Genomic DNA, 14,780 nt, shown 5'->3' with positions numbered 1-14,780 from the left:
TATCTCCGTATTTTCAGACTGTTTTTGCGAATTGTGTGAACATAGCCTAATAGGCATGCAGCTTATTTAACCCCTTCCCTACTCAGCCATTTTTTGGATTTTAACTTTTGTTTTTTCCTCTCCACATTCCAAAAGCTATAATTTTTTTTACTTGAGGGCTTGTTTTTTGCGGTACAAGTTGTAGTTTTTCATGGCACCATTTATTGTACCGCATAATGTACCGGGAAGCTGAAAAAAATTTATTTGTGGGGTGAAATGCTGCACGTGCATGAGGTTTTGACAAACCCCATTCACATGAGTTGGGGCTTATTCAGACTAACGTGTTAATCGTCCGTGTGAAGGACGTTTTTTTTAATGGCCGTCACACGGCTGCAGGTATTTCTATGGGGTTATTCACATGGTCGTTGTTCTAACAGACCGTGTGAAGGGCCTGTAAAAAAAATAGGACATGTCCTATTTTTGTGCGTTTTCACTCATCCCTCAATAGACTCAAGTCTGTGAAAACGGGTCCCGCACGGCTGCAAATCGGCCGTTCTTCACGTCTGATTTCACACACGTTGGTCTGAATATCGCCTTAGGCCTTATTCACACGAACGTGTCCGTTTTGCACGCGCAAAAACGCTGCGTTTTGCGCGAGCAAAAGTTCGGTGTGTCAGCAGCATATGGTGCGTAGCTGCGTGATTTTCGCGCAGCCGGCATCATTATGACACTCTGTTTTGATGTTACAACACAGTAAAGAAGGAGGGGCTTTTAGGTTTCCCTTCTCTTCTTTACCTACTGTAGTGCGAATCACGCGTGTCCAATGACTTCAATGGGTGCGTGCTGCGCGAAACACGGGCAAAGTATAGGACATGTCGTGAGTTTTACACAGCGCACATACGCTGCATGAAATTCACTGACAGTCTGAACGGCCCCATAAACATAACATAAGTCCGTGCGACGCCCGTGAAAATCACGCTAGTAGCACGGACGTATAACACGTTTGTGTGAATAAGGCCTTATAATGTATATTGTATATTGTAATTTGTATTGTATATTTGTATATATTATATATTGTAATTTGTAGTGAATTTTCAGTGCGCAATCCGCACCAAAAATAGGAGGCAAGCAAGTGGCCTTATTCAGACGTCCATGTTCGGTTTGTGAAATACGGAGCGTGTATCGGCCATAATTCCCGGACCGACCACAGTTCAGGGAGCCGGGTTTCTAGCATCACAGTTATCTATGATCATAGTCCCTCCCTTCCTGTCGGAATACTGTCCCCGGTCCCGTACTGAAAGCATCATTACAATATGGGACAGTATTCCCATGGAGAGGCAGGGACTCCCAGCAACACTGATAACTATGATGCTAGGAGTCCGGCTCCATGAATTGTGGTCAGCCTGGGAAATACGGCCGATACACGCTCCGTATGTCACGGACCGAACACGGCCGTCTGAATAAGGCCTTAGTCTAGTTACACAGTGCGGTGAAATCCCATTTTTTTGCCACAATTTTTGCAAAATCGCGGCAAAAACGTGATTTGACCGCACTGTGAGAATATAGCCTAACAGCACTTTTCATGTCTTGTATCCTTTTTTTATGCAATTTTTGTAATTGCGGCACAAATCACGCGGTTTTGCCGCGATTTTTATATAATCGCGGCAAAACTGCGCCATTTTTGCCGCGATTACGAAAATCGCGGCAAAAAAAAACGCTAGGAAAACTAAAAAAAACATTTTAATCAACTTTATACATACTACAAACGGGGTCAGGGGGATGGGAAGCAGGATGGATAGGGTAAAATACTCACCAGCCTGCAGGTCCGTTCGGCAGTGTAGAGGAGCTGGGGGGCGGGATCTCCACACGGAGCTTCAGCACATGCTGCATCTTCCCCGTCCAGTGAAGCTACAACAGGTATGCAGGGGGTGCCGCGGGCGTTGCTAGGGGGGTGCCCCGGGCATTGTTAGGGGGGTGCCGCGGGCGTTGCTAGGGGCGGGGCACGAGCGTTGCGAGGGGGGGCCCGTGAGCGTTGCGGTGGGGGGGGCAAAAGTCCGAGGGGGGGGGGCGACGGCAGCCCGGCGGGCCCCTTTTCTTCATCCATGTGGCCGGGCCCCTGACGGGAGTACCAGTAATACCCCCCTGATGGCGTTGGTGTTGCTGAAACATGGCTAGGCTATTCGCACGACTGGGCTTTAAATCTACAGGGTTTTACACTTTTTCGGAAAGACAGGACAAATAGGAAAGGTGGTGGTGTATGTCTGCATGTGAGAAGTGATATGAAGGTGAGTCTGAAAGAGACAATAGTGGGTGAAGACTGTGAGGAGGTTGAAACCTTGTGGGTGGAACTAGAAAGGGAGGTAATCACTGAAAAAATAACTTTTGGTGCAATCTATAGACCCCCCAATATAACTGAGGAGATGGAAGGTCAGCTTTATAAACAGATGGAGCGGGCTGCACAGGCGGGTACTGTAGTAATAATCGGAGATTTTAATTACCGGCATATTAATTGGTGTCATGGTTCGGCTTCAACTGCAAAGGGGAGACATTTCCTCAACCTGTGGCAGGAACATTTTATGGGCCAGTTTGTGGAAGACCCAACTAGAGGTGAAGCTCTGTTGGATCTGGTCATTTCTAATAATGCAGATCTTGTTGGGAATGTCAATGTTCGTGAAATCCTCGGTAACAGTGATCACAATATAGTTACATTTTACCTATACTGTAAAAAACAAACACAGGCTGAGAGGGCAAAAACATTTAATTTTAAGAAAGCCAATTTCCCCAGGATGAGGGCTGCAATTCAGGATATAGACTGGTAAGAACTAATGTTAAATAATGGGACAAATGATAAATGGGAGATATTCAAATCTACTTTGGGTAATTATAGTGCAAAATTTATTCCTATAGGGTAACAAGTATAAGCGACTAAAATTAAATCCCACATGGCTTACACCTTCTGTAAAAAGGGCAATACATGACAAAAATAGGGCATTTAAAAAATACAAATCTGAGGGTACAGCTGTAGCCTTTTTAAATTATAAAGAGCTTAAAAAAAATCTGTAAAAATGTAATAAAATTAGCAAAAATTAGCAAAATGAAAGGCAGGTGGCCAAGGATAGTAAAACAAATCCCCAAAAATTCTTCAAGTATATAAATGCTAAAAAGCCAAGGTCTGAACATGTAGAACCCCCTAGATAGTGGTAGTTGGTCACAGGGGATCAAGAGAAGGCAGAGTTAATAAATGGGTTCTTTAGCTCTGTATATACAACAGAAGAAAGAGCAGCTGATGTAGCTGGTGCCAGTGTTGTTAATATATCAGTTGATATACTGAATTGGATGAATGTTGATATGGTCCAAGCTAAATTAAATAAAATAAATGTGCACAAGGCCCCGGGACCAGATGGGATACACCCTAGAATTCTTAAAGAGCTTAGTTCAGTTATTTCTGTCCCCCTCTTCATAATATTCAGAGATTCTCTAGTGACTGGTATAGTGCTAAGGGGTTGGCGCAGGGCAAATGTGGTGCCTATTTTCAAAAAGGGCTCTAGGTCTTCCCCGGGTAATTATAGACCAGTAAGCTTAACATCAATCGTGGGGGAAATGTTTGAGGGGCTATTGGGGTACTCTATATAGGATTATGTGACAAAAAATAGTATTATAAGTGACAGCCAGCACGGTTTTACTAAGGACAGAAGTTGTCAAACTAACCTGATCTGTTTTTATGAAGAGGTGAGCAGAAGCCTAGACAGAGGGGCCGCTCTGGATATAGTGTTTTTGGACTTTGCAAAGGCATTTGACACTGTCCCTCATAGACGTCTGGTCTAATGGGTAAATTAAGGACTATAGGTTTAGAAAATATAGTTTGTAATTGGATTGAGAACTGGCTCAAGGACCGTATCCAGAGAGTTGTGGTAAATGATTCCTTCTCTGAATGGTCCCCGGTTATAAGTGGTGTACCCCAGGGTTCAGGCTGGGACCACTATTATTCAACTTATTAATTAATGATATAGAGGATGGGATTAATAGCACTATTTCTATTTTTGCAGATGACACCAAGCTATGTAATATAGTTCAGTCTATGTGGAAGATGTTCGTGAATTGCAAGCGGATTTAAATAAACTAAGGTTTGGGAATCCAGTTGGCAAGTGAAGTTTAATGTAGATAAATGTAAAGTTATGCATCTGGGTACCAACAACCTGCATGCATCATATGTCCTAGGGGGAGCTACACTGGGGGAGTCACTTGTTGAGCAGGATCTGGGTGTTCCTGTAAATCATAAACTCAATAACAGCATGCAGTGTCATTCAGCTGCTTCAAAGGCCAGGAGGATATTGTCGTGTATTAAAAGAGGCATGGACTCGCGGGACAGGGATGTAATATTGCCACTTTACAAAGCATTAGTGAGGCCTCATCTAGAATATGCAGTTCAGTTCTGGGCTCCAGTTCATAGAAAGGATGCCCTGGAGTTAGAAAAAATACAAAGAAGAGCAACGAAGCTAATAAGGGGCATGGAGAATATAAGTTATGAGGAAAGATTCAAAGAATTAAACCTATTTAGCCTTGAAAAAAGACGACTAAGGGAGGACATGATTAATTTATATAAATATATTAATGGCACATACAAAAAATATGGTGAAATCCTGTTTCATGTAAAACCCCCTCAAAAAACAAGGGGGCACTCCCTCCGTCTGGAGAAAAAAAGGTTCAACCTGCAGAGGCGACAAGCCTTCTATACTGTGAGAACTGTGAATCTATGGAATAGTCTACCGCAGGAGCAGGTCACAGCAGGGACAGTAGATGGCTTTAAAAAAGGGTTAGATAATTTGCTAGAACAAAAATAGAATAAAGCTCATAACATAAATACAGAACCAGAACCAGAACCAAGCTCAGTACATACATACACCAGAACCAAGCTCATAACATAAATACTGTGCAAGAACCAGTCTCAATACAAATATATAGCACCAGAATCAAGCTCAAAACATAAATACAGCATCAAAACCAAGCTCAGTACATACATCAAGCACCAGAGCAAAACTCAGTACATATATACAGAACTAGAACTAATCTCATAACAAAAATACAGCATCAGAACCAAGCTCAATACACAAATACAGCATCAGAAGCAAGCTCAGTACATATATACAACACGAGAACCTAGCTCAATTCACAAATACAGCACCAGAAGCAAGCTCAGTACCATTATACAACACCAGAACCAAGCTCAGTAAATAAATACAACACCAGAACCAAGCTCCCAATATAAATACAGCACCAGAATCAAGCTCAGTAAATATATACAGCACCAGAACCAAACTCATAACTTACAGTGGATATAAAAATTCTACACACCCCTGTTAAAATGCCAGGTTTTCATCATGTTACAAAGTCAGTACAGGATGAATAATTTCAGAACTTTTTCCACCTTTAATGTCACCTATAATCTGTACAATTCAATTGAAAAACAAACTGAAATCTTTTAGGGTGGAAAAAAAATAATTAAAAAAAATAATAATGTGGTTGCATAAATATGTACACCCTTAAACTAATTGTTGAATTACCCTTGGACTTTATGACAGCATTCAGTCATTTTGGGTAGAAGTCTATCAGCATGGCACATCTTGACTTGGCAATTGTTGCCCACTGTTCCTTGCAAAAGCGCTCCAAATCTGTCAGATTGCGAGGACATCTCCTGTGTACAGCACTCTTCAGATCACCCCCACAGATTTTGAATGGGATTCAGTCTGGGCTCTGGCTGGGTCATTCCATAACTTTGATTTTCTTCTGGTAAAGCCATTCTTTTGTTGATTTGGAGGTATGCTTTGGGTGGTTGTCGTGCTGAAAGGTGAAACGCCTCTTCATCTTCAGCTTTTTAGCAGAGGCCTGCAAGTTTTGTGCCAATATTGACTGATATTTGGAACTGTTCATAATTCCACTCAGCTTGACTAAAGCCCCAGTTCCAGCTGCAGTTAAACAGCCCCAAAGCATAATGCTGCCTCCACCATGCTTTACTGTGGGTATGGTGTTCTTTTGGTGATGTGCAGTGTTGGCTTTGCGACAAACATCCCTTTTTGGAAATATGGCCGAAAAGTTCAACCTTGGTCTCATCAGACCATAACACGTTTTCCCACATGCTATTGGCAGACTTGATGTAGGTTTTTTCAAACCATAGCCGGGCTTGGATGCTTTTCTTTGTTAGAAAAGGCCACTTTGCCACCTTACCCCACAGCCCAGACATATGGAGAACACAGGGGATTGTTGTCACATACACTACACAACCAGTACCTGCCAGAAAGTCCTACAGCTCCTTTAATGTTGCTGTAGGCCTCTTGGTAGCCTTCCGGACCAATTTTCGTTTTGTCTTTTCATCAAGTTTTGAGGGACGTCCAGCTCTTGGTAATATCACTGTTGTGCCAAATTTAATCCACTTCCTGATGACCATCTTCACTGTGTTCCATGGTAGATCTAATGCTTTGGAAATTCTTTGGTATCCTTCTCCTGACTGATGCCTTTTAACAATCAGATCCCTTTGATGTGTTGTACGCTCTTTACGGACTATGGCTTTTGCTGTCACATCCAACAAAGAAAATGTCAGGAAAATCCTAATAGAACAGCTGAACTTTATATGGGGTTACTCAGAATCACTTTAAATAATGGCAGCTGTGTACTGACTACTACTTAACATGAGTTTGAATGTGATTGGCTAAGTCTGAACACAACCACATCCCCAATTATAAAAGGTGTTCACACTTATGCAACCACATTATTTTAGTTTTTTATTTTTATTTTTCAATGAAATTGTACAGATTATGGGTCACATTAAAGGTGGAGAAAGTTCTAAAATTATTCATCTGTACTAAATTTCTAGCATGACAAAAACTGGTATTTTAACAGGAGTATGTAGACTTTTTATATCCACTGTAAATGCAGCACCAGAACCAAGCTCATGACATAAATACAGCACCAGAACAAAGCTCAGTACATAAATACAGCACGATATCCACTGTAAATGCAGCAACAGAACCAAGCTCAGTACATAAATACAGCACCAGTTCCAAGCTCAGTCCATATGTACTGCACCAGGATAAAAACAGCTCCGTACGTATATACAGCACCAACACAAATACAGCCCAGTGCAGATATTATTTGCAAAGTCAGGTTAGCCCTTGCCATATGAAATTGAACAGTGTGAAACCACAGCGTCCAGTATGGTTTGAACAATGGAAAGGATATACTGGGAGTTGCTGTTTCTAAAAAAAAAAAAGAAAGCTATCGCCTATAATCTCAGTTTTGGTGATAGAGACTACATTTTTGATCAGTCAGAGGGAGAATAAAGTCCTCATTATGCCCCACACTGTGCTCCTGAATATAAGAGCACCATACCCTGTGCCCCTGATTATACTACCACGCTCTGTGCCCCTGAATACAATTGTATCACACACTTTGTCTCTGAATAAACTGCCGCACACTGTGCTATTGAAAAAACATACACCATACATTGTGCCCCATAATATAATTTCCACACATTTTTCACCCGGGAAAACAAATCGTATCACATGCTGTGACCCTCAAAATGAAGTACTACACACACAGCACCTCTGTACAGTGTCACACACAATGTTTTTCTATAGGTAGGGTCACACAAAGTGCTCCCTGTAGTGTCACACACAGTGACCACTGTAGGTAGTGCTACACACAGTGCATCCTGTTAATAGTGCTACACACCATGGCGCCTGTAGTTAGTGCCATATACTGTGGCCTCTGTAGATGGTGCCTCACACAGTGCCCCTGTAGAGTGTGTCACGCACACACATTGCCTCTGAAACAAATAATGATTACCTGTCCCCGTTCCCATGCTGTCATTCAGCAATGCAGGTCTGGCCTCTTCTGACCGGGCCTGTTCCTGAGAAACATCACATGTGGCACGATTACATTAATGCCCTACCTTCATTACAGAAAAAGCACCAAATGATGGTGCAGGGTACTAATGGTTCCCTCGCTCCCACCAGTGCTAGTGAAACTATTCAGTTGTATATTTGTCCTAAAGACGGAGATACAATTTGAGCGCAGGGGTGACCAATGGGTGGTGGTCCATCAGAGACACTGTAGGCCACTGCGTGAGGCTACACTCAGCTCTGATTATGAGATAACATGCTTAGGGTAATTTCACATGTTGTGAATGGCACTGTCTTTTTACCTTTCAGCCAATTACTAATTTTTACTGCAAATTTCTGTGGTTTTTCTATCTACAAAACCTTGTTTCCCTTGTAGAAGAAATGAGGCCAAAGACTACATTGCAAAACCACAATAATTTGCAGCAAAAGTATGCACAGCTTTTGTTGTGATTGGCCATGCTGCAAAAAGATAGTGCCATACTGCCCATGTAAAAGTACCCTTACTCTGTAAGCATGTCGACTCACTGATCAATCCTCTGCAACTTTTTTTTGTTTAGGCTAACCACCTATCCCCTGTGTCTGCAGCATGTACCTCTTGTGGTACGTGTACTGTACATTGAGAAACAATGGTTCAATGCAAAAAAGCAGATCATAACAACAATTTCCCAGTTCAGCACGTACCTCATACAGTTATACTGAGAAGAATGATTGTTAAGGTCTGCAAAACAGCAATTTTAGCACTTGGACATTAACAATCATTTGAAAACTGCGCTGACTTGCGTTAATAAAGCATTTTGGTTCAATTTGCAACCGTACACTGTCTAGTATGCGTGTCTGTACCCTAATGCCTCCATATACTGTACCAGTAAAAAAAATACAACTTGAAATCTGCATGGTCTGGACATAAAAATATATGAATACACACACACACACACACACACACACACACACAAACATATATATATATATATATATATATATATATATATATATATATATAAAAGTAAAAATATATCATAATAGGGTGAGAACATAATAGGGTGAGAGCTTCCACTCCAGTACCTCTCCTGCTCACAGCCTGAAGACATTCTTCCCCGCCCCTCCTTATCCATCCCGCCTGCTGAGCTGTATCATATTAGGACAGTAGAAGGAAGCTCCTGCTGTTGTAATATGTACAGTGAGGTACTTCTGAAGGGTAAGGGAGGGGGGCTGGGTTGGTGGGCTTTTAAAGGAACACAGGGAGTTTTATTAAGGTTGCAGTACAGATGCTGATACGTGGAAGGTGAGTTGGCCAGCAGTTCTTAGCTGCAGTGCCGCCCCTTAGAGATTCGGGAGGCTGCCTCCTGAGGCAGGATGCTTATCTCGCCTTATGGTAGGTCCGGCCCTAGACTCCTTACATCAGAAAACCTAGCCATATCCTTTATACCTGGTCATAGCTGTTGCCATTTTTTTCCCATATAAAGAAATACAAATTCAAAAGAAAGAACACCAATATCTGAAAACAGAAGTTGCTTAAAGCCTAATGTGTTTTAGCAAACATTATGATTCCTCTACCTTTATTAATTTATTTCTTTAAGTTCATAAAACTGGATGTCAGTATATCAGTAACTATTAAATAGGAAGGACATATTTACAAATCTTCTATATAGTATTGTGCACGGGTAAGTTATCACTTTCCATTCCTGCAAATAATGAACAGGGAAGGTCTTGAAGTGGTAGTAAAATATGCCATAAAAAGTATAATACTTTGCAGTACATAAAAGCCATAATGAAACAGAGGACATCATAGCCTATAAATCCTAGAGCATGGGCGGTATGAGGAAGGATGATGTCCTATATGCTTTTCAGAAATAAAAGTACCTTTGTAATTAGTCTTGATTAAAAATATCCTACCTTTTTATCCTATGCAGACTTATGTGTCTCCATGGTTACATACTACAAACAAGCCCTGTCAACCAAATATAAGTTACCAAGAAGTACGGTACTGATGAAAGGGAGTATAACAGCAGAATCAGACTACAGAAGGTTTATTACTAGTCTGGCATAAGAGATGTAGATACAAAATGATAGGATAATCATGACTATTTTCCAAGTTGCTTAATTTTTTTTATTTTAGATGCACTGGATCAATAGAAAATTTGATTGTAAAGGTGGACATAGCCTTTAATCCTACACCACTTAACTTGTGTGCCCATATGCCATACATCTAGAATTTACCATAATATTGTCAATTAGGATTTTGCAGCAAAGTAAAAACCATGTGGATCATACATTAAATCCTACAACAGAAAGCCACACCCTGAAGCGCACATGCAGACAGATTTACAGATGCACACCCCACGACAGGCCAAGTATACTTTCAAAATAGTATGGCTAATAATAGACTGAATTGATATAATAGGTATTCTCACTATTACTTTGTGAATGCAGCCTGCTGGAAGGGAATAACTGAAGCAGACGAAGACAATATAGTTTACATAGTGTGAAAAGAATGGATTGTACTGGTGTTTTTAAATCCCTTGGTCAATAAAATTTTGGTTCTTTCGTTTTTATTGGTTAATTTTTTCATGAAATTACACTATTTTTTTGAAAATTTGATAAGTGATTTATGATTTTTCTTTATTGTTTCGGGTGGAGATTGAAAAAAAGCAGTTGCTTAGCTGTTATATGCTATTGTGTGCCTTTTATTTAATTTTTTTGTGAGAAATTACTAGTTAATTTGAAGTTCATTATATGGCCTTATGCACATAGTAGAGTTGTGTAAAGGGGCTTAAAGGCAGGACACAGAGTACCTGCAGCTCCATACTATCGAGCCACAGGGACTCCGTGTACGACCATGTGGTGCTCCGTGTACCATTGCATGAAGGACATTTTCAGAGAAAAACTCATAGGTATGAAATTGAAGGCACAAATAGGGCTTTATGGGTGCCCTATTATGGTTCCACACCACTTGGAGGTTGTACTGAGCTGTAATGCATCCGTGCATGAGACCTAAGGGGTAAAATGTAAGCAGCCACAGACAAGGAAGCACAATTTTTGGGATAAGTAAAAATACTAATTGCCATCTACTTGGGGATGTTTATCAGTACCTAGGAAGTCATTGGTGTAAGATAGTTCAGGTTATTGATACACTGTTAATGTGGCAAAAGCATGGAAATGCTGAGGTCACACAGAATCCTGAATCACTTGGTTTTAATATAAACAGTGCATTTGGAAAGTCTTCAGACCCTTTTAGTTTTTCACATTTTGTTATGTTGAGGCCTTGCGCTAAAATAAAAAAAATGCGAAAAAATTGAAAGGGTCTGAAGACTTTCCAAATGCATTGTATATAGGTATGTATGGTACCTTTTTCGTCACATACCGTACAGAATTTGGGGGCGCCACTTAGCGGGTACTGAATTGTTTTCCGTAAGATATCTTTTAGATGTTCTAAGTTGAAGGCGTCTGTGCTGGTGATAGAATCCCTTTAGGCTAAATATGTTAAATGCATTACAGTTACCACTTCGTTTTCATGCATCTTTTCAATAAGTTGAATTAAATTTATTATGTGGTTTATTCAACACAAAATTAAGTGACAGATGTGTCATAACATGGTGTGAGATTCTACATTGACATATAGAGATGTTTTTGGTGGATTCAAGATCTGCTTAAGGCGTTGTTCACACAGTACAGATTTGCTGCAGATTTTGCATGCAAAAAACAGAATTGGATTCAGGAAAGTAGACACTTTATGGCCTTTCTTTTAATATTTCTTCTGTTTATGCTCCATTACAGGTTTTGGCTTATATAATGCATGCAAAATCAGCAGCAATTCTGCACTGTGTGAACAAGGCCTAAGGCCTCATGCACACGACCGTGTTTTTGCGTCCGCAATTCCCCCGAAAATCCACGGGAGAATTGCGGCCCCATTCTTTTCTATGGGGCCGTGCACACGACCGTAGTTTTTGCGGTCCGTGCACGGCCCGGGAGCCCGGACCGCAGAAAGTACGGCCATGTCTTATTACGGTCCGGAGCTGCGGTCCGGGCTCATTGAAAACAATGGCCGCGGCCATGTGCATGTGCGGGCGGCCTGCGGCTGACAGTCCGCTGACAGTCCGCAGCCGGCCGACCCGAAAATCACGGCCGTGCACACGGCTACGGTCGTGTGCATGAGGCCTTACAATGAGGAATTATAAGAGAAGCAAGTCATTTTACCACATTTCACCTGCTCTACTGTTATTTTTGCTATATGACAGTTTTAGCTAATAACTGAATGATAAAAAGTCATACTTAAAACAGCATATCCTTAATTTCAGATTTACTTTTCAATATGAAAATCACTTAGAGCAAGTCTGGCTTCTGGCTTTTAGAATATTTAGATTTTTCCATCTAAACCTTTGTTGTGTGTGTGTGAAATGCAAAATTTTCTTTCTATAAGTAAACACATAAAACTGTGTGTCTGCTGAGTAGTAGCTAGTTACGCTGACTAACAGGCTATGAGACTAAATTGAACTTCCCACCATATAGATTACGGCCTGTCTTGGCATGTGCATAGGACCAGCACGGCACTTTGCAGCACTTAACAACTTGGGACTGACCCACCTATCGGACAGGTCTAGTGACTGCCGGCTCTCCAGAGAATGCTGCCGACTGGTGAGGCGGCTTGAACCAGAGACAGAATCCACATCACTGCGCCCGTTTGTGGCAGAGTCTGCACTATCATAACGCCTGCCATCCAGGGAGAGAGGAGACAGATCAGAGGGGGTCACATACACCCCTTCATCCTGCCATCCATTAGTTATTAATGTATAATGATGTTCAGCATTATCACATAACATGGCATTTAGAGCACCAACATATCATTGTCAGCAACCGGTCGGCATTTGTACCTGATTGGTCGATGGTCAGAGAAATCCATCTCATAGCTGTGTACGGAGTCAGTATATGATCCATGAGAACTGTACTGATGTCGAACTGGGTACTGATGTACAGAAGCGTTTGGCTGGCATGTGGAGTAGTATGCCGGAGGGATACTATTGCTAGTCTCACTTCGATAATCACTATCGCGATCATCCACGGCACTATCAGGATCCTCATTATCTGAAAGCAATTAAAAAATGAATTGTTGCAAGAATCTAAATAAGCAGGTTTCACTATTAAATATTGAACAGTAAATTAGGTCAGCTTTCAACTGTCATTGTCCGAGACAGGGGTAAGGTGAAGAATGGCACACTTTTAATGGGAGGCGACAGCCAGTTAAGACTTGCATAGAAAATGTTTACTCTTTATAAGCACAATGCTTAATGGTTACAGTCCTTGGAATAATAGCTTGATGGTTTCAGTCTCAAAATGGCGAGTACGGGACGTCGTAGTTAGCCTCTTATTAAGCCTGCAGTTCAGGGGATGCTCATCTGCCTGAAGTCAATTTTGAATTCCATTGAAATGGCAACTGGTCACTCAGCTTAACAAGTCACGGTCTCTGTAGGTAACTTTATCTGTAGTTTACGCCCTACTCGGCAATGCAAGATGGGTGCCTTCATCCTGCCTGGCAAATTCAAGAAGGTAGCTTTCGCCCTGCCAGGCAATCAACAAAGACAGTTTTCACCCTGTCCGGCTAAACTATCGTGGCTTTTGCCCCGCTTGGCAATCCACCAGCTCTGTATTGACTCCAATTCGTCTGGACCTGCGGCTTGTCTTGGTCTCCCCTTTTCTCTCACACAGTGCAGGGAGCCGGGCTCCTAGCATCATACTTATGTACGATGCTAGGAGTCCCTGCCTCTCCGTGGAACTGCTGTCCCGTACTGAAAACATGATTACAGTACGGGACAGTTGTCCTGCAGAGAGGCAGGGACTCCTAGCATCGTACATAAGTATGATGCTAGGAGCCCGGCTCCCTGCACTGTGTTCGGTTCGGTACTTGCGGCCAAAATACGTCCGTCAATTACGGACGTAATTAGTGTGTGTGCACATACCCTTACAACTACAGATCAACATCAAAATTATAGTACCCAAGGTGCTGGTAGAGGAGCTTTTTGAATGACTGCACTTTTACTAGAAGTTTTTTTTTTTGTCTTTATTGATAAAGAGATTATGATGATTAATAAATACAGGTACATGTTGCATGAGTCCCTGAAATGTGTAGATTTTGTATTATGGGGGGAATTAAGACTGGCATTTCATATGCCAATCTTAATCTCACGAATATTGGACTAAGATGTGCCTAGCCTAGAAATAATGCAATGTGATGCTTTGGCAGTTGTTAACCACCCATATTCATACGCATTTTGTTAGCAGACAATTTCGGGTATGTGTTATCATCACCTCTTGGTGGCTTCTGACATGTCAAACTATGTGTGGTGTTAACTGCAAATCTTAAAAAAAAAAACATAAAAAATTAAAAAAACAACATCAATCATTTTAGGCTAGCACAGTGGCTCAGTGGTTAGCACTAGAGATGAGCGAACTGGGACAACCGAACCCGGTTTCGGTCCGAACTTCCGGAAAAGTTCGGTTCGCAGCGAATCTGAACTTCACCGGGTTCGGCCGAACCCGTTTTGACCGAACCCGGCTACATTTTGCCGCCTGCCACATGTTACATCTAAAATGGAGGATATCACAAGATCACCTGACATCAGGCTACCCCATAATGCCTTGCAAATGGCTCTCCCAGCCAATCGGGAGGCAGCATAGGGGCGGGCTCAAGCCTGCAATAAAAGTCTATGCACGGAGCTCAGCGGCCATTTTACAGACAGGAGCTGTAGGGATAGCATCTCTGTGCAGTAAGGGAAAGCTTTAGGAATCTAAAAGGCAGGAATCCAGCAATCGAAGGGGCTCATCCACTACTCACTACTCAGCCAGTGTGTGAATACGCTTTTATAAGGGACTCATCCCCGTTGCATCCAACTTGCAATACAGGCAGCCTTTGTA

General features: G+C 41.8%; 1 protein-coding gene across 8 annotated transcripts in view; it reads right to left on the bottom strand.

Moving 5' to 3' along the window:
- The window catches only part of UNC13A (unc-13 homolog A), a 667,493-nt gene that overhangs the window by 412,275 nt on the left and 240,438 nt on the right, over positions 1 to 14,780 (bottom strand). For 5 of the 8 annotated variants that reach the window (XM_075863594.1, XM_075863599.1, XM_075863597.1 and 2 more), the window contains 2 exons: positions 12,743 to 12,953; positions 12,456 to 12,581 (listed from right to left, as the gene is read on the bottom strand). In XM_075863594.1, the coding sequence (XP_075719709.1) occupies positions 12,456 to 12,581; positions 12,743 to 12,953 (337 nt within the window). The remainder of the gene's footprint in view (positions 1 to 12,455; positions 12,582 to 12,742; positions 12,954 to 14,780) is intronic. The other 3 variants (XM_075863609.1, XM_075863631.1, XM_075863617.1) reach the window with 1 other exon arrangement.

This window comes from Rhinoderma darwinii, chromosome 1 (genome assembly GCF_050947455.1).
Source record: "Rhinoderma darwinii isolate aRhiDar2 chromosome 1, aRhiDar2.hap1, whole genome shotgun sequence".
NCBI classification, from domain to species: Eukaryota; Metazoa; Chordata; class Amphibia; order Anura; family Rhinodermatidae; genus Rhinoderma; species Rhinoderma darwinii.
This window is presented reverse-complemented; position numbering and strand designations above follow the sequence as displayed.